This window comes from Hypanus sabinus, chromosome 13, assembly GCF_030144855.1.
Source record: "Hypanus sabinus isolate sHypSab1 chromosome 13, sHypSab1.hap1, whole genome shotgun sequence".
In the NCBI taxonomy this organism is placed as follows: domain Eukaryota; kingdom Metazoa; phylum Chordata; class Chondrichthyes; order Myliobatiformes; family Dasyatidae; genus Hypanus; species Hypanus sabinus.
In genome coordinates this window covers 64,630,776-64,650,818 of record NC_082718.1, presented here as the reverse complement: position 1 = coordinate 64,650,818, position 20,043 = coordinate 64,630,776, and the positions used below count along the sequence as shown (strand labels likewise).

The 20,043-nt window shown below is 41.3% G+C and overlaps 1 protein-coding gene across 8 annotated transcripts in view; it reads left to right on the top strand.

Annotated features, from left to right (window-relative positions):
• cdk17 (cyclin dependent kinase 17) overlaps positions 1–20,043 on the top strand; it is a 228,039-nt gene that overhangs the window by 157,963 nt on the left and 50,033 nt on the right. For all 8 annotated transcript variants that reach the window (XM_059987820.1, XM_059987824.1, XM_059987818.1 and 5 more), the window contains 2 exons: positions 1,450–1,583; positions 17,559–17,684. In XM_059987820.1, the coding sequence (XP_059843803.1) occupies positions 1,450–1,583; positions 17,559–17,684 (260 nt within the window). The remainder of the gene's footprint in view (positions 1–1,449; positions 1,584–17,558; positions 17,685–20,043) is intronic.

Here is a 20,043-nt window from a genome sequence, read left to right as displayed (position 1 = left end):
TTTGAGAGTTCAGATATAGAACAAACATTTCAGTTAGGCCTTTTAGGAATGGATTTTTAAAACACCTTTATATGGTAGCAGTTTGGAAAGTAGTTGTGTAAATAGGAATTTATGCTAATCGAATTATTCTAAATCTGTCATTCAGGTTTTCATTAACCAGAGATATTGAGGAATATATGCCAAAATTTGGCATTTGTGACATTAGTTGTCACCTTAATAAATATGTCAGTGTAGGTCTAAAAAGTCAAAAGCCTATATTCCTCCCTCCTGCAGCTAGTTTGTTCAGTTTAAGTCATTGACTCGTCAATATTATTTTCTATTCTTGCAATGAATTTTGCAGTTGTGTGTTTACTGTTACCTAAATGTTGCCCTGCTGTCTCATCTACCCACACCTTCTCAGAAATAATGCCAGCAGTGCTTACCTAATAGAGTAAAATGCTCCAAAAATTAGTCCTTGTGTGACATTGAAAATAGAATAGGAATAATTAATTGTGTGCTACCATACAGATGCTGCTCTGCATATGTTGTTATTAATATCTAGTCTTTGTTGTTACTGTGGTGTAGTGAAGAGGGAGAAAAAAATGTTATTTCAAATGTGAATAATAATTTTCTTCCATAATCTGCCATTACATGGTAGTTGTTCTCCCTTTAAGTGTAAAAGCAATGCCAAGTTATTTGTCAAAAACAAGAGAAATTCTGCAGATGCTGGAAATCCAAGCAATACACACAAAATATTGGAAGAGCTCAGCAGGCCAGGCAGCATCTATGGAAAAGAGTACAGTCACCGTTGTGGGTCGAGACTATTCAGCAGGAGGGTCTTGGCTAAAAACGTCAACTATACTCTTTTCTATGGATGCTGCCTGGCCTGCTGAGCTCCGGCATTTTGTGTGTGTTGCCAAGTTATTTGTGTTGTGAATGAATAAGTATAATAATCAGTGTAATAAGAGTTATCACATCAACCATTAACTAACTGGGTTTCAAAAAATATAAAACAATTTTAAAGAAAATTTAGTTCCCAGCAGAGTTTTACATTAGAAGGCCTGACAAAGTATTTGACAAATATTTTATTCAAATTCAAGCAGTTAAACCTAATAACTAAGCATTTTTTATCTGAAGCAATTTTAAGCATGTAAATGCATTTGACAAATAAAACATGTTAATGGGAAAATATTTCCACACACAAAAAATAATGGTTATAGAATAAAAATAGTTTTTGAATCTTTCTAAATGTTATTATTGCAATTAATATAAATAAATGTAGGAATTGCATATATATTGTAATGAAGCATATTATTGTACAGGGTACTGAGACAGAAGGTTGCTACATTTGACATCCTACCTTCTCTGTGTATTTTTAGAACAATCACTGTTAGCATGAAAACCTGATCTTTGTGTCTTTCCAATTTTCAAGAAAATGTGGTTGATGTTACTTTCTGCCTTCCTGTTCAGATATAGTACATGAGAATTTGAAAATAGGTTCAGATGGCGAGAGTGATCAAGCTTCTGGAACATCATCTGATGAGGTGCAGTCACCTACACGTGTTCGAATGAGAAATCACCTGCATAGGAGAATCTCCATGGAGGTAAGGTTTTGTATAACAGTTCAGTAGGTATTACTATTTAAAGTTGCAGTTTAATTGTAAGATTAAAGCTATATGGTATAGTTTCCAAATCAGAATCTGGTTTAATATCACTGGCATCAACATATCAGCTGTGGAACCAGAGGAGACAAGTGTCTTAAGGCTTCTGTATGCTTCATCATCACTATTTGAAACTCTGCCAACAATAGTTGTGTTGTCAGCGAACTTATAGATGGTGTTTTAGTTGTACCTAGCCACACAGTCCTGGGTATAGAGAAAGTAGAGCAGTGGGCTTAAGCATACATCCTTGAGGTACACAAGTGTTGATTGTCAGCAGGGAGGAGATATTATCTCTGATCCACACAGACTGTGGTCTCCCAATGAGGAAGTCAGTGATTCAGTTGCAGAGGGAGATACAGAGGCCCAGGCTTTAGAGTTTGTTGAGTATGAATGTGTTGAAGGCTGAATTGTAATCAATAAGCAGCAGCCTAATATAGGTATTACTATTGTTCAGGTGGTCCAAGACCAAGTGGAGAGCTGGTGAGATTGCATCCATTGTGGACCTATTGTGTCCTGATGCCTTGCGACGGTTCACCCTTTCGAAAGATGTTCTGACGTTGGCCTCCGAGGCAGAGATCACAGGGTCACCAGTTACTGCAGGGATTCGCACGGACGTAGTTTTATTTTCCCTTTCAAAGCGTGCATAAAAAATACTGAGTTCATCTAGGAATAAGGCATCACAGCCATTCATGATAGTAGGTTTCGCTTTGTAGGAAGTAACAGCCTGCAACCCCTGCCAGAGCTGATGTACGTCCAGTTGTGTCTCTAACCACAATTGAAATTGTCTTCCAGCTTTTAAAATAGCCATCTATAGGTCGTACCTGGATTTCTTGTATAGTTCTGGATAACCAGTCTTGAATGCTACAGATCTAGCCCTCAGAAGATTACAGGTCTCCTGGTTCATCCATTGCTTTTGGTTTGGGTATGTCTGGTATGTTCTCAAAGGCACACACAGATTGATGAAATTGGTGACAGCTGTGGTGTATTCATTCAGATTTGAAGATGAATACCTGAATGTGGTCCAGTTTACTAACTCAAAGCACCTCCTTTGACCACACCTTTTTGGTCCCCACCACTGGTGCTGCATTCTTTAGTCTCTGTCTATATGCTGGGAGTAGAAGTACGGCCAAATGATCAGACGTTCTACAGTGTGGGTGTGGGATTGGACGGTACTCATTATTGTTGGTGGTTTAACAGTGGTCGAGTGTGTTGTCTCTGGTTCTACAGGTGGTATGTTAACAGTAGTTGTTTAGAGGTTTGTTCAGGCTGGCCTGGTTGAAATCCCTTGCAATGATAGGGGGAGCATCAAGGGTGTGCTGTTTCATGCCTGATGATTTACAGTGCTCAGTTCCTGCCGGATGTTAGGCTGAGGTGGAACATACACCACCATCAAGATGATGGTGGAAAACTCCTTTGGCAGATAAACAGGACAACATTTGACTGCTAGATGTTCCAGGTTGGGTGAGCAGAGCTGAGACAGAACCGCCACGTTTGTGCACCACAATAAGTTAATTATAAAAGCATATTCACCTCCTCTACCTTTAAAAGAATGAGCTATTCTGTCTTTGTGGAGAATGTTGAAGCCATCACTCTGAAATGGTGGGGGACAGCTATGTATCCTTGAACCGATATACATGGCAATCCCTGATGCCTCTCTGGTATAGCAATCTTGCTCTGAGGTCCTCTTTTTATTTTGCAGAGACTACATTCGCCAGCAGGATATTTAGGAGTGTGTGTCTAAGGCCTTAGCATTTCAATCATACCCGTAAACAAGCACGCCATCCCCACTTTCGTTTTCTTACACAGAACTGCACTCTCAACCTAAGTCTGCAGTACTAGACCCGTCAAATTTGATTTTTCAAATATCTTAAAACAATGCTTCTTACTGAAGTACAGATGGCTGTGCCTGTGAATTTCAGCTGTAGTAGTCCTAAACAGGAATATTTGATGATTCCTATCAGAACTGCACACAGAGTTGCCACTTAATGGCACCATCTTAACCATACTCTATGCTGCTTTAAGAGTCAAGAACAATTAAACAGAACTCTAACAAGCTAAGCCTTGAATGTGTGATGATGATGCATTAAATATATTCATGCATGTTATTAATGTCTCAGCCTTCAAGTGCTTGACATCTTGACCCACAGCATCAAAATACAGAAACTTGGCTTTCAGCAAATTATCATGTTTAATTCTATGTCCACTGTGATTTTATACTGAAAAATATGAACAAATCAAAAGTAACCAGCAGGCTTGAATAGAGTTATTCAGCTACCAGCATGAAAACAGGCCACTCAATCCACCAAATTTACATTAACCAGTGGGCGTCCATTGATAATTAGTATCACCTTTCAGCTCTTGGTCAGAGCAATTCAGATGCTCATCCGGACCCTGTTTAAATACTGTCATTCAGTCACAGTTATATAGGACTCTGTCCTTCAGTCCAACTTTTCCATCCTACCAAGAAACCTTTTTCTGCTAATTCCTGCATTTGGCTCATATCCCATTGTTCATTTCTATTCATATCTAAATGCTTTGTAACTGCTTTGATTGTACCCCCCTTTTTACCTTCTCTCTTAGCTTGTTGTGTATACTATCACATTCTGTATGGTAAACTTGCTCCTCAGATCTCCTTTAAATATTTTCCCTCTCACTTCTGATTTGTACCACTTAGTGGGAATGAAAGGATCCTTTTCTGGTTGGCTGCTAGTGTTCCACAGGGGTCAGTGTTGGGACCACTTCTTTTTATGCTGTATATATATCAATGATTTAGATGATGGAATAGATGGCTTTGTTGCCAAGTTTTGCAAATGCTACGAAGATTGGTAGAGAGACAGGTACTGTTGAGGGAACAGGAAGTGCAGAAAGACTTAGACAGATTAGGAGAATGGGCAAAAAAGTGGCAATTGAAATACAATGTTGGAAAATGCATGGTTATGCTTTTTGGAAGAAGAAATAAGTGTGCAGACTATTTTTTAAATGGGGAGAAAATCCAAAATCTGAGATACAAAGGGACTTGGGAATCCTTGTGCAGAACACACTAAAGGTTAACTTACAGGTTGAGTCAGTGGTGAGTAAGGCAAGTGCAATGTTAGTATTCATTTCAAGAGGTCAATAATACAGGAGCAGGGATGTGATGCTGAGGCTTTGTAAGGCACTGGTGAGGCCTCACCTTTAATTTTGTGTTTAATTTTGGGCTCTTCATCTAAGAAAAGATGTGCTGTCACTGGAGAGGGTCCAGAGTCAGTTCACAAGGATGATTCTGGGAATGGAAAGGCTTATTATATGAGGAATGTTTGATGGCTCTAAGCCTGTACTCACTGGAATTTAGCAGGGTGGGGGTGGGGGGGGATCTCATTGAAACCTTTCAAATGTTGAAAGGCCTAGACCAGGGGTCAGCAACCTTTACCACTGAAAGAGCCACTTGGACCCGTTTCCCACAGAAAAAAAAACACTGGGAGCCGCAAAACCCGCTTGACATTTAAAATGAAATAACACTGCATACAACGTTTTGTTTTGCCTTTATGCTATGTATAAACAAACTATAATGTGTTGCATTTATGAAATTGATGAACTCCTGCAGAGAAAACGAAATTACATTTCTGCATGCAACAAAAACATTTTGAACTCCGAAAAAAAGACCTTGGGTTGAAGGTTACTTTTAAGTAAAATACTCAACGTCTATTTGAGTCCTTCTTGTATTTATGAAAAACGCCAAACTTAAATTTGCCGCCAGCAGCAAACCAAAAATAACGTCAGCCAGCTGTCAACCTGAAAAATAAAAGGACTATTTCACTGAACAATGAAAACATATGAATATACGTAAAATAATAGGCAATTAAAATATTTATCATACTTGGTCAGGTTGACTCACACCTGACAATGCAGTCGTATTCAGTAGGGATGGATCGATGCTTAGGGGAGTGACTGGGAAGGATAATGTGTTTTTTTCCTCTCTGAACTCACAGAAGCGTTTCCCAAACGATGTTTGCATTGCGATGATTGCAGAATGTAAATACTCCGAATTTATCATGTCGTGACCTTGTTTGAACTCTCTCAAATTGGGGAAGTGAGACAATGTGCCTTTCTGTAAATCTCTGGCAAGCAACGTCAACTTGCGCTCGAATGCCAAAACATCCTCCAACATGTGCAGGGCTGTACGTCCTTACCCCGTTGAAGAGCTGTGTTCAGCGTGTTCAGGTGCGCTGTCATGTCTACCATGAAGTGTAGCTTTTCCAGCCACTCTGGCTGTTCCAGCTCAGGAAAGTTGAGCCCTTTGCTGCCCAGGAAAGTTTTCACTTCTTCCAGACACGCGACAAAGCGTTTCAGCACCTCCCCTTTGGACAGCCACCGGACTTTGTTGTGCAGCAGGAGATCAGAATATGCGCTTTCCAGCTCGTCCAGTAACAAACGGAATTGACGGTGATTTAAACTTTTTGCCATTATTTTATTGACAATCTGAATGACAACATCCATTACTTCTGTGCATTCCGGAGGAAATGTTTGAGCGCACAGTGCCTCTTGGTGCAAGATGCAGTGAAAAGTCAGCAGCTTTCTGTCCAGCGACTTCTGCAGTAAAGCCACAATTCCCTTGTGCGTTCCCGTCATATTCGGTGCCCCATCAGTAGCTACTGACACCAGATGGGTGGTCTTTATTCCTTTGGCTCTTAAACAATTCAAGACAGCCTCACAGATGTCCTCCCCCCGTGTTTGGTCTTTTAGAGGTATCAACTCAATCAGTTCTTCCTGTGGCCCGGCAGAGTTTACATACCGGCAGAACAACGCTATTTGTTCAATATCACCTTTGTCTTTAGACTCGTCACAGGCAATCGAGTAGGCCACAGCTGAATTGATGTCTTTAATTTGCTGTCTTGTGATGTCTTCTGCCATTTTTATGGTTCTGTCTTTGACAGTCTTTGCAGAGAGGGGCATATCCCTGATTTTCTGCACAATTTCACTCTTGTTTTTTAAGTCCGTGAATAGATGTTCTGAAATCTTAATGAAAGATTCTTTTATATATTCACCATCTGTAAACTGCTTCCCGTGCCTGACTATTTCCTGAGCGGCAATATAACTGGCGTATGTCGTTGATTTTCCAGACTTCATCCATTTCTGGAAATGATTTTTGCTCAGATCAACCTTCCGCATCAGTTCCGAAACGGCTTTTTTTCTCTCATCTCCATCCGGATATTTTTGAGCAAAGGCTGCGTGTTTATTCTGGAAATGCCTTGCGACATTTGACTTTTTGTTGTTTGCTAGTTTCTCATTGCATATTAAGCATACCGGTAAACCAGTCTCGTCAACAGTGAAAGCAAATGAATCTGTCCACATATCATTAAACGTTCTGTTTTCTTCAGTCACTTTTCTTTTTTTAGAATTCTCCATAGTTGGCTTACCTTGGATCGAAAAATTAAAGAAATCGCGCACTGGCGGGTGTCAGGTATTGGCAGTGGTGACGTATATTAATAGCGATAAAAACACGTTGTAGCGGTGTGCTCACGCAGTCAGTAAACTGCAGTCGAATAACTTTATTCAAACTAAACAGCCTTGCTTTTAAGCCTCCCTCAACCCAGCCCCCATGGACGCAGATGCTGCAAAAGACGCGTACTCACAAACCCCCGTAGGCTATCTCCCTTAGCCTGAATGCTGGCTAATTGTGAGCCGTTTCGGATGTGCCAGGAAATGTGTCGCCACACTTAGATTGTACAAGATCACCATAATCTTCAAATTTAGAATTACATTTCAAAAGCTAACAAACTAACATAAAATACATTTTAATTAAATACTGACCAATTATTTCCCAAAGCCACAGGGAGCCGCAGCACAGAGGTGAAAGAGCCACAAATGGCTCGGGAGCCGCAGGTTGCCGACCCCCGGCCTAGACAGAGTGGATGTGGAGAGGATGTTTCCCATGCTGGGGAAGTCTAGGACAAGAGAGCACTACCTCAGAGATAAGAAATTTCTTTTGTCCAAGGGTGGTGAATTTGTGGAAATTGTTACCACAGGCAGCTGTGGAGGCCAGGTCATTAGGTGTTTTTAAGGTGGAGATTGATAGGTTCTTGATTGGCCATAGCATTAAAGGGAGAAGGCTATGAAGACAGACTAAAGAGATGAATAAAAAAAGATCAGCCATGATTGAACAGCGGAGCAGACTTGATGGGCCAAATGGCCTAATTCTGCTCCTATGCCTAGAGTTTAATTTAAGACTCCCCTATCCTTGCAAAACGACTGTGACTCTCTCCATATTTTTTATAAACCTCTATAAATCACATCTCAGTTTCATGTGCTCCAGTGAAAACAATTCTGGCCAATCTAATCTCTCCTTGTAACTAAAGCCCTCTGTTGCTAGTATAATTTCTCATTATTCTTGTTCTGAAGTTTCAGGATGTTCTTTACCAACTGCAGCTTGGCATTCAATGCTATCAACCCCTCCCAACTAATCAATAAGCTTCAAGACTTTGGTCTCAATACCTCCTTGTGCAATTGTATCCTGGATTTCCTCACTTGCAGACCCTAGTCTGTTTGGATTGGCAACAACATCTCCTCCACAAACTCCATTAGCATAGGTACACCACATTGCTGTGTCTTAGCCCCCTGCTGTATTCACTTTACACTTATGACTGTGTGACTAAGCACAGCTCCAATATTCATTTTCAAGCGGCTGACGATACCACTGTCGTAGACCGAACCAGAGGTGGCGATGAATCAGCATGTAGGATGGAGATCGAAATCTGACTGAATGGTGCCTCTTACTCAATGTCAGCAAGACCAAGGACTTCAATATTGACGTCGAAAGAAGGAAACCAGAGGTCTGTGAGCCAGTCCTCAGAAGTGGAGAGGGTCGGCAACTTTAAATTCCTTGGTGTTATCATTTCAGAGGGCCTGCCCTGGGCCCAACATGTAAGTGAAATTATGAAGGAAGCACAGCAGCATCTCTCCTTCCTTCGGATTTTGTGAAGATTCAACATGACATCTATAACTAACAAGCTTATAGGTGTGTGGTGGAGAGTATGTTGACTGGCTGCATCACGGCCTGGTATGGAAATACCAATGCCCTTGAATGGAAATACAAACAAAAAATAGTGTGTATAGCCCAGTCCATCATCACTACTATTGAGCACATCTACCCAGAGCGTTGTCACAGGAAAGCAACATCCATCATCAGGGACCCCACCACCCAAGTCATGCGTTCTCCTCACTGCTGCCATCAGGAAGAAGGTACAGGAGTTCCAGGACTCACCATTGAAATGTGACATTAGCTAATTATTGTTTAAACTCTATTGTAAATGTTCTACTACATCAACAAGATTTATCCTTTTGACTTTTTTCCCTCAGCTTAGTACTCACTTATTTCCAAGTCTTCTAGCTATTATTCGATACAGCTGCTCAACAGCAGCAGAGTGTAATTTGCTACAAAATCAATTATTCAGTGACTTTAATAATCTGAACCATAATTTAACAGAACGCAGTCTGAAGCTAAAATATAAAGCCTTTGCTGCCCTCATGTGTTGAATTTAAATTTAAAAATACTGGATTTGTTATATTGTTTGTTTTCCTGTGAAAAGTTCCTATGAAAACTTTCGTAAGCCAAAATGGCGTAAAGTGAAGAAGCAATTACCATTAATTTATATGGAAAAACATTTTGAGCATTCCCAGACCCAAAAAATAACCTACCAAATCATACCAAATAACACATGAAACCTAAAATAACAATTATATATAGTAAAAGCAGGAATGATGATGAACACACGGCCTATATAAAGTAGAAATAATGTATGTACAGTGTAGTTTCACTTCACGAGAATCAGGAAGACAGCGAAGGTTCATGCATTTTTCTATCATACAGTTCTTTGTAAGCACTCAAAGCATCCTGCAAACCTGCCCTAAGCCTACGGGCCCTTTCAAAATTAAAGTCAGACTTTTCTGCAGTCATTGCAGCACTGTCAATCGTAGCAATCTCACGCAGTTCAAAACTCTAGCGGCTTGATGCTGTGTGTTTTGCTGAGAGCAGAACAAATGCTGAACACTATTTTCACTTTTTGCCACTCTCGCTGCTCAGGGTGCAAGCTGCTTCTGTAACAGCTCGCTGCAGAATGCTATTTTTGCTCTTCGCCACTCTCGCTGCTCAGGGTGCACGCTGCCTCTAAAACGGCTCGCTGCAAAACAAACACTGAACACAATTTTCGCTTTTCACCTTTTTTCATAAAGCGAAAATCCTCTTCGGATTTCTTTCAGTTAGCAAAAACAGGTACTAATATAGGTCTTTCATAAAAGCGAAGTGGCGTAAAGCGAACTTTCGTAAAGCGGGGGAATACCTGTAAACCATTGCTAAATGAGTTTGAGGTAGTTCACAGACGATACAAAAATAGGTGGAGGTAGGTTTGAGGAAGCAGGGAGTCTGCAGAAGGACTTGGACTTATTGGGAGAATGGGCAAACAAGTGGCAGCTGGAATACAGTGTAGAGAAATATATGATCATGCACTTAAGTCAAAAACATATTTTCTAAATGCAGAGAAAATTCAAAAATCAGACATGAAAAGGGACTTGGGAGCCCTTGTGCAGGATTTCCTAAAGGTTAACTTGCAGGTTCCATCAGTGGAAAATGTAATGTTAGCATTCATTTCAAGAGGACTAAAATATAAGAGTAAGGATGCAATGCTGAGACTTTATAAAGCATTGGTCAGACCACACTTGGGAGTAATTTGAGCAGTTTTGGGCCCTGTATCTAAGATGTGCTGGCATTGGAGAGGAGGTTTGCAAAAATTATTTCAGGAATGAAAAGGTTAATATATAAGGACCGTTTGGCTGTGCACCTGTACTCCCTAGAGTTTAGAAGAATGAGGGGGATCTTACTGAAACCTATTGAATATTGAAAAACCTAGATAGAGTGGATGTGGAGAGAATGTAGTGAGTGAGTTTAGGATCTAGTGCATAGCCTCAGAAAATAGAGGGATATACATTTAGAACAGAGGTGAGAAGGAATTTCTTTAGCCAGGGGTTGGTGAATCTGTAGAATTTATTGCCACGGATGACTGCGGAGGCCAAGTCATTGTGTATATTTAAAGGGGAAGTTGATAAGTCCGTAGTTAGACCATCAAAGGTTATGGGGAGAGGGCAGGAGAATAGGGTTGAGAGAGAGAGACATAGACATAGAAAAATTACAGCACAATACAAGCCCTTTGGCCCACAAAGCTGAGAGGGATAATAAATCACCATGATGGAATGGTGGAGCGGACTCAATAGGTCAAATGGCCCAATTCTGCTCCTATGTCTTATAGTCTAATTTTGGATAATGAAATCCATAAGGCTAGTCATAATTCATCAATCCACAGACTGCTTTGTTGTCCCATTCCCTCCATTGGAATTGTGTCACTCCCAAATGTTTTTCTATCCCCTCAGACTTGTGTTCTACTTGCATCTATAGTTTTTTTTTGTCAGTATCATACAAATTGGAGAGAATTGATTAAGAATCATTCAGTTTCTTAATCAGGTTGAACATTCAAATTGATATTTGTTGAATTCCATTCACAGTTTTCCTCTGTAGATGCAGTAAACTACAGTGCTGTAATAATGGCCAGCCTTAACTTTGTTGAAGTAACCTAACATTGCAACAGAGTGACAGTTGGTGAGACAGCTCTTCTTGGGGGGCACTGGTATGATTGCCACCCCTTTGAAGCAGGTGGGAACCAACAGCTGCAGCAGTGAGAGATTGAAGACCTTGAACACTCCCGCCATTTGGTTGGCACAGGTTTTCAGAGCCCTGCCAGGTACACCACCAAGGCCTGACACCTTGCCAGCATTCACCCTCTTGAAAGATGTTCTGATGTCATACTCCAAGGCAGAGATCATAGGATCACCAGGTGCTTTGGACATTTTCATGGTTGTAGTTTTATTCTGCCTTTGAGAGCATGCATAAAGGGCGTTGAGCTCATCAGGGAGTTGCAGCCATTCATAATGTTAGGTTTCACTCTGTAGGAAATAATGACCTGCTTGAGCTGATGTGCATCTGATTCCTTCTCTGCCCTCAGCTGGATTGGTTTTTCACTCTTAAGATAGCCTTCCATAGATCATACCTGGACTTCTTGTATAGATCTAGATCACTCGTCTTGAATGCCACAGTTCTAGCACTTAACTGTCTAAAAATCTCCTGGTTCATCCACTGCTCTTGATTGGGTAGTCTGGTATGTACTTGAAGGTACACATTCATCCACACAGATTTTGATGAAGTTGGTGACAACTGCGGTGTATTCATTCAGACTTGAAGATGAATCCTGAATATTGTCCACTCTGCCAATTCAAAGCAGTCCTTTAAGCACTCCTCCATCTCCATTGATCTTACTTTCTTGGTCCTCACCACTGGTGCCGCAGTCTTTAGCCTCTTGTCTATATGCCGGGAGTAGAAGTACAGCCAGATAATTGGACTTTCCAAAGTGCAGGCATGGGATGATATGGGATGTTATTGATGGTGGTTTAGCAGTGGTCAAGTGTGATGACTCCTCCGGATCCATAATTGATATGTTGGTGATGGTTGTTCAGAGACTTTTTCAGCTGACCTGGTTGAAATGGTTGAAATCCTCCACAATGAAAGGGAGTATGTTGTTTTGTGTCTGCTGTTTATGGATCTTTGCTCCTCCAGTGCTTGCCTGACATTGGCCTAATGTGGAATGTACGCTGCTGCCAGGATGATGGCGGAAAACTCCCTCAGCAGATAAGCAGATAAAAAGGACGACATTTGAACTTCAAATGTCATGGATCAAGTGAGCAGGACTGAGACAGAACCGCTACACCAGCTCCAACACCATATACAAGTTTGCTGATGACACCACTGCTGAGATTGAAAATTTGGCTGAATGGTGTAATAACAATAGCCTCTCACTCAATATCAGTAAGACCAAGGAACTGATTGTAGACTTCAGAAGAAGGAAACCAGAGGTCAGTGAGCCAGTACTCACCTGAGGTGGAAAAGGTCAGTAACTTTAAATTCCTGAGTGTCACTATCTCAGGGAACCTGACCTGGATCCATCATATAAATATAATTGCAAAGAAAGCACTACAGCACCTCTGCTTCCTCAGGAGTCTGCAGCGATTCAGCATATCATCAAAAACCTTGGCAAACTTCTGTAGATGTGTGATGGAAAGTGTGTTGACTGGCTGCATTAAGGCCTGTTGTGGGAACACCAATGCCTTTGAGCGGAAAATCCTACAAAAGGTAGTGGATTTGGCCCAGTTAATAATGGGTAAATCCCTCCCAACCATTGAGCACATCTACATGAAACATTGCTTTTGAAAGGCAGCATCCATCATCAAAGATCCTCACCATCTAGACCATGCTCTTTTCTCGCTGCAGCCATCAGGTAGATGGTACATGACTCGGGACTTCTTCCACCAGGTTCAAGGACAGTAACCACTCCTCAGCCATCAGACTCTTGAACAAAAGGAGAAAACTACACTCATTCTATTTCTGGTGTTCCTGCAACTGATGGTCTCACTTTAAGTACAGGAAAAGAATCTCAGGGTTGTATGTGATGACATGTATGCTCTCTGATAATAAATTTTACTTTGAACATCTGTGCACCACGATGAGTTAATTATAAAGCATACTGCATCCTCTCTGCTATTGTAAGACTGGGTTGTCCTGCCTTTACAGGGAATGGTGAAACTGTCGTGCTGCAGCACTGCATCTGAAATGGCAGGGGATAACCATGTTTCCATGAAGCAATGTACACAGTAGTCCCTGATGTCCCTCTGGTACAGCAATCTTGTTCTGAGGTCTTTAATTTTATTTTTCCGAAGACTATACATTTGCCAGCAGGATAATTTGGCTGGAGGTCTAAAGCTTCTGTGTTTCAATGATAATTGCATCCCAGCATGCTTTCCTCAATTCCTTTATCTTAAAGAGGAACTGCAGTGCTGGGTCTGCAGAACCTGAGTCTGCAGTCCCAGATCTGTCGACTTTTGAGTATTGATAGATTTTTTTTTAAACCATCTTAAGACAATATTGCATACAGTAGTATCCATGGCCATGACTGTGGATTTCAGGCATAGCAGTCCTAAGCAGAACCATAGAACGTTACAGAACAGAAACAGGCCTTCTGGCCCTTCTTGGCTGTGCCAAACCATTTTTCTGCGTAGTCCCACTGACCTGCACCTAGACCATATCCCTCCATACTCCTCTCATCCATGTACCTGTTCAAGTTTTTCTTAAATGTTAAAAGTGAGCCTGCATTCACCACTTCAACTGGCAGCACATTCCACACTCCCACTACTCTCTGTGTGAAGAAGTTTCCCCAAGGTTCCCTTTAAACTTTTCCTTTTTCACCCTGAACCCATGTCCTCTGATTTATTTCTCCCCTGGCCTCAGTGGAAAAAACCTGCTTGCATTCACTCTATCTATGCCCATCATAATTTTATATACCTCTATCAAGTCTCCCCTCATTCTTCTATGCTCCAGGGAATAAAGTCCTAACCTATTCAACCTTTCTCTGTAACTCAGTTTCTTAAGTCCCGGCAACATCCTTGTAAACCTTCTGTGCACTCTTTCAACCTTATTAATACCCTTCCTGTAATTTGGTGACCAAAACTGCACACAATACTCCAAATTCGGCCTCACCAGTGTCTTTTATCCAACCTCACCATAACATTCCAACCCTTATACTCAGTACTTTGATTTATAAAGGCCAATGTGCCAAAAGCTCTCTTTACAACCCTATCTACTTGTGATGCCGCTTTTAGGGAATTATGTATCTGTATTCGCAGATCCGTCTGTTCTACTGCACTCTTCAGTGTCCTACCGTTTACCTTGTATGTTCTATCTTGGTTTGTCCTTCCAAAGTGCAATACCTCACACTTGTCTGCATTAAACTCCATCTGCCATTTTTCCACCTGGTCCAAATCCCTCTGCAAGCTTTGAAAACCTTCCTCACTGTCCTCTACACCTCCAATCTTTGTATCATCAGCAAATTTGCTGATCCAATTTGCCACATTATCATCCAGATCATTGATATAGATGACAAATAACAATGGACACAGCACTGATCCCTGTGGCACACCACTAGTCACAGGCCTCCACTCAGAGAAGCAATTCACCACCACTGTCTGACTTCTCCCATTGAGCCAATGTCTAATCCAATTTACTACCTCACCATGTATATCTAGCGACTGAATCTTCTTAACTAATCTCCCATGCGGGACCTTGTCAAATGCCTTACTGAGGTCCATGTAGTCAACATCCACTGCCTTCTCTTCATCCACTTTCCTTGTAACCTCCTCGAAAGACTCTCATAGATTCAGAAATAATATCAAGAAAACATTCAGCCTGATCTGTAAACATCAAAGACACTGCAGTATTAACTCTGCCTTTCTTTTCTAGAGATGTTGCCTGACTCGTTCAGTGTTTCTAGCATTTCCTGTTTTCATTTTAGATTTCTAGCATCTGCAGTTCTTTAATTACTAGAAGTTTCTGTCTTCAATCTTGAAGGTTTAAGATCTCATAATGGAAAATCTAGAACAGTTGTTGATCCAGGGCTAGTTCATTCCTTCAAGGTAGGTAAAAACACCTGGAAGCAATGGCTGTCAGTTGAGTTCTACTCGAGACTGAGATTAGAACAGACCAGACCTCCTGAATGTGTCATCAAAGGACATCATCACCCAGATCTCCGAGCCAGGGAAAAGGAGAAAGGCATCCAAAAAGGTGACCCATCTCACTGTCAAATGTGGATTATGGGATTCAGTCCAAGATCATTGCTAGTTGAGTCAAGTCTTCTGGATCTGATTCACCTGAACCCAACCTGTACCATTTCTCAGGGATGCCTCAAACAATTTTGTGCTGAACAAGAGGTACTCACTTCATCAGATTGTTGCTGTCCTGGGCACAAGCTCATAAGTGCAATTATGAAGAAAGCACAGCAGCATCTCTACTTTCTTAGAGTTTGCAAAGATTCAGCATGATATCTAAAACTTTTGTAAATGTGTGGTGAGAGTATATTGACTGGCTGCATCACAACTTGATATGGAAACATCAATACTGTACCCTTGAATGGAAATTCATACAAAAAGTAGTGGGTATGACCCAATCTATCACGGGTAAAGCCCTCCCCACCATTGAGCACATCTTCGTGGAGCATTGTCAAAGGAAAGCAGCATCCATCATCGGGAACTCCAACCACTCAGGTCATGCTGTCTTTTCACTGCTGCCATCAGGAAAAAAGTAGAGAAGCCTCAGGAGTCATGCCTCCAAATTCAGGAACAGTTGTTATCCCTCAGCTATCAGGCTCTTGAACGAAAGGGGATAAATTCACTCAACCTGTGGACTCACTTTCAAGGACTCGTATCATTTTATGTCAGGTTCTCGATATTTATTGCAACATACATAAAATACTGGAGGAACTCAGCCGATTAGGCAGCATCTATGGAAAACAGTAAACAGTTGACATTTTGGGCCAAGACCCTTCTTCAGGACTAGAAAGGAATGGGGAAAGATTTCTCCCCTTCCTTTCCAGTCCTGAAGAAGGGTCTCAGCCTGAAACATCAACTGTTTACCTGCTGAGTTCCTCCATGTTTTTGTGTGTGTTTGGATTTCCAGCATCTGCAGATTTTCTTGTGTTCTGTGTGTGTATTTGCACAGTCTGTTGTCTTTTGCACACTGGTTGAATGCTCAAATTGAATCTCTTATAGTTATTCTATTACAGATTTATTGAGTGCTCGCAAGGAAATGAATCTCATTGTTATATATGTTGACATATATGTACTTTGATAATAAATTTGCTGTGAACTTTGAAGGCCTTTAATGGAATGTAAATATCATTGCATGTAAATAATGATTATGCTCTCCAAAATGGACTTAGTAGAGGAATCTTTAATTGGTTATGACTGCTTTGCGTACTAATCAAGGAGTAGAAAGTATTCCAACCAAATCCATATTTAGGGAAGGTCGTCCTCTCTCCTCTATCTTGTTTTTTTGTTGCATAAAAATGTTTTAGCTAGAATTTAACTGAAATGTGTTTATAAAGATAGGAATATGATGATAAGGATGCTGGAGTAACAGGACAAACGAAGGCCATGAATGATGATAGTGTTATCTGGAATGAATTAACTGACAAGTAAGGCTTGATATGCAATAGGATGAAGAGGCAGAGTTTGAATGAGCTGAAGTTTATGGATGATAATAGCCTTATATGACTTCCTTAGCACTCTGGTGAAGACATCAAGGGAACAGATCAGGATTTTGATAGCAGATGAGCAAAAAGAATGGCTGAAGTGGGATTGGTCAAGCAGGTTTAAGTTGTTTGGCTGAGTGACAGAAGAGAAAACTATCCAGAAAAGTATGGTGAAATTGCACTTAAATAAACTATAATGTGTTTAAAATTTATATTTGAGTTGGAAAGTATTTCAAGCCACTTGACAAAATGTTTAATCTTAAAAGGAGGAAACAGTGGTTTGGAGAGGTAAACCCAGAGCTAAGGATATGTGATTGAAAGTACAGCTTCCAGTGGAGTTGTTATATTTGCTGATGATCAGGGGCCAAAGCAGTTAGAAGCACAGATACTGTGGCATGAGTAGAGGGATCGAGAAGGTTACAGAAATGGATTACTAGTGACCTGAAATGACAGCTGGGTGAAATGTAGGGTTGATTATGAGGAAGCAAAATTTGAAGATAGGATGCAGTCTAAAGCTGAGCTAAGGAAAAACAATCCTGACTTAAAGATTGTTAGATAAGCTTTCAACTGATGGATAATAAAAAGATAGGAAAGATAGTGCTAAGGAGCATCATCAGCCTAGATGTAAAAAATCACTGAAGGCAGCAAGAGATTTCACTAAGTATATAGATAATAAAGAGATTTGATTGGATGTTTTAAGGACGGGGAAACTATTCAGATATTCAGTTGGGTAAATGATTGCATTGTTTCCTTTGTTTTTCAGGATGTCAACAAACGGCTGTCATTACCTGCTGATATTCGGTTGCCTGATGGATATTTGGAAAAACTGCAGATGAGCAGCCCACCTTTTGACCAGCCAATGAGTAGAAGATCTCGCAGAGCTTCTTTGGTAAATTTGCTTTGCTGCTGGTTGTTTTATATAGTTTCCAGTCCAAGAAAGCTTAGGTTAAATTTTGACAATGTTTCTTTTATTTAAAGTGGTACAACTAGCAAAGCAGCTGCCTCATAGAGTCAGATACCCAAGTTCAATCCTGTCTTTGAGTGTCTGTTTATGTGAGTTTTTGATGTTCTTCCTGTAACTAAGCTTCTTCCAGGTGCTCTGGTTTCACATCCCAAAGACATTGATTTTATAGGTTAATTGGTCAGTACAAATTGTCCCTAGTGTGTAGGTGCATGATAGAAACTAGGGGAAGTGTTGAAAGTGGGGGGAAAATAAAAATGGGATTAGTGTAAATGGACAAAATTTGCAGATGCTCAAAATCCAAAACAACACACAGCAGGAACAGCAGGCCAGGCAACACCAATGGCACCAAATGCTGGAGGAACAGATGCTGCCTGGCCTGCTGAGTTCTTTCAGCACTTCATGTATGTTGATTTGGATTTCCAGCATTTGCAGATTTTCACACTTGTGATAATAATACTACTGCTGCTTCGTCTCTTCAAGGGATGCCTACCCTGAAGACGTTTAAATCTTCCCTTCAATGAGAGTTTAGTGAACCCTCTCTCACTGCTCCCCATCTGTGATTCTGCTGTCCTCCAACTTGTCAACCATGCTCACCCAGACCCACCACCACAGTCACATATCCTTCCTGGGGACTTGTCTTCATTGCCATCTTGTGCCACCATATTCAAGCTTCTTAGTTCAGACCCACTGAAAGCCCCAGTACTCACATTCAATTGACTGCTTCTCCCTCCATATTCTACGTGACACCCTTTCTGCCATGAGGAGATATCTGGTGCCCTGTCAGAGTCGCTGCCACAGCTCCAGATTTTCTCTCCTCCACATGCGATGGACCTCTCAAATACTTCATTCTCCACCAGCTCCACACTTTCAATTTGCCTTTTCGTGTCCAGCAAGGATCGGAAGATCACCTATCTGCAGACTGCAGACCCCACTATTTCCAATGCCATCAGCTCTGGATGCCCCGAGGTCTCTGGACACCTCATACTAATATTGTCAACATCGGTTCCAACGATCCCAAGTGGATTCAGAACCCGAATTCCACCACCGTCAATGCTGATTCTCTTGACCCTGGACGCATTCAAACTGCTAATTGTGCAACCTCTAACACCAACTCCAGTCTGGAGCATGCCCAGGCCAAGACTTTATACGCTGCTGCTGGAACCTCAGTCTCTCCTTCCCCCACCACCACTCTGCAATCCCATATCTCAGGATAGATGCTGCTTGGCCTGCTGAATTCTTCCATCATTTTGTGTATATTGCCTTAGTGTAAATGGATAGTTGATGAGAGAAATGAAAACATCACTGTTCAATCTTTACAGTAATGTGTAGAGCACAATATAAAGATAATCATATGCAGTTTTTCAAAATTTTCAGTTAAGTTTGATTAGCACCTAGTTTGAGTGACAAGCAAGTTTAAGTGAACAGCCAAAAAATTAATAATCAAAAGTGTTAAACTTTGGCTTCCTTTACAAATTTGAACACTCAAAATGCTGGAGGAACTCAGCTGGTCAGGTGGCGTCTATGGAAATGAAGCGTCCACATTTTGGGCTAAGGATCTTCTTCAGGACTGGAAAGGAAGGGGAAAGATGCCAGAATAAAAAAGTGGGGATGGGGAAGGAGGATAGCCAGAAGGTGATAGCTGAGTAGGTAGGAAAGCTAAAGGGTTGGAGAGGAAGGAATCTGATAGGAGGGGAGAGTGGACCTTAGGAGAAAGGGTAGGAGGAAGCAGGAGGGCTCCCAGGGGGAGGTGTTAGGCTGGTGAGAAGAGGTAAGAGCCCAGAGTGTGAATGGGAATAGAAGAAAACGGGGGGAAGGGGATTTTTTTTAACTGGAAGGAGAAATCAATATTCATGCTATCAGGTTGGAGGCTACCCAGATGGAACATAAGGTATTGTTCTTCCACTTGAGGGTAGCCTCATCATGGCACAAGTGAAAGCCATGGACAGGAATGGGATTAGGAATTAAAATGTTTGGCCACTGGGAAGTTCCAGTTTTGGTGAATGAAGCGGAGGTGCTTGATTAGCAAGCTTAAGGTAAAGGTACCCTTAGGAGACTTGATCATAATATGATAGAATTTGCCTTGCAGTTTGAGAGGAAGAAGATAAAGTCAGGTGTATCAGTATTTCAGTGGAGTCAAGGATATTACAGAGGCTTGAGGGAGGAGCTGGCCAAAGTTGATTGGATGGGGACACAAGCAAGGATGACAGCCAAACAGCAGTGGCTGGAGTTTTCCGGGGCAATTCGGAAGGTGCAGCTTAAATGCATCCTAAAGATGAAGATATGT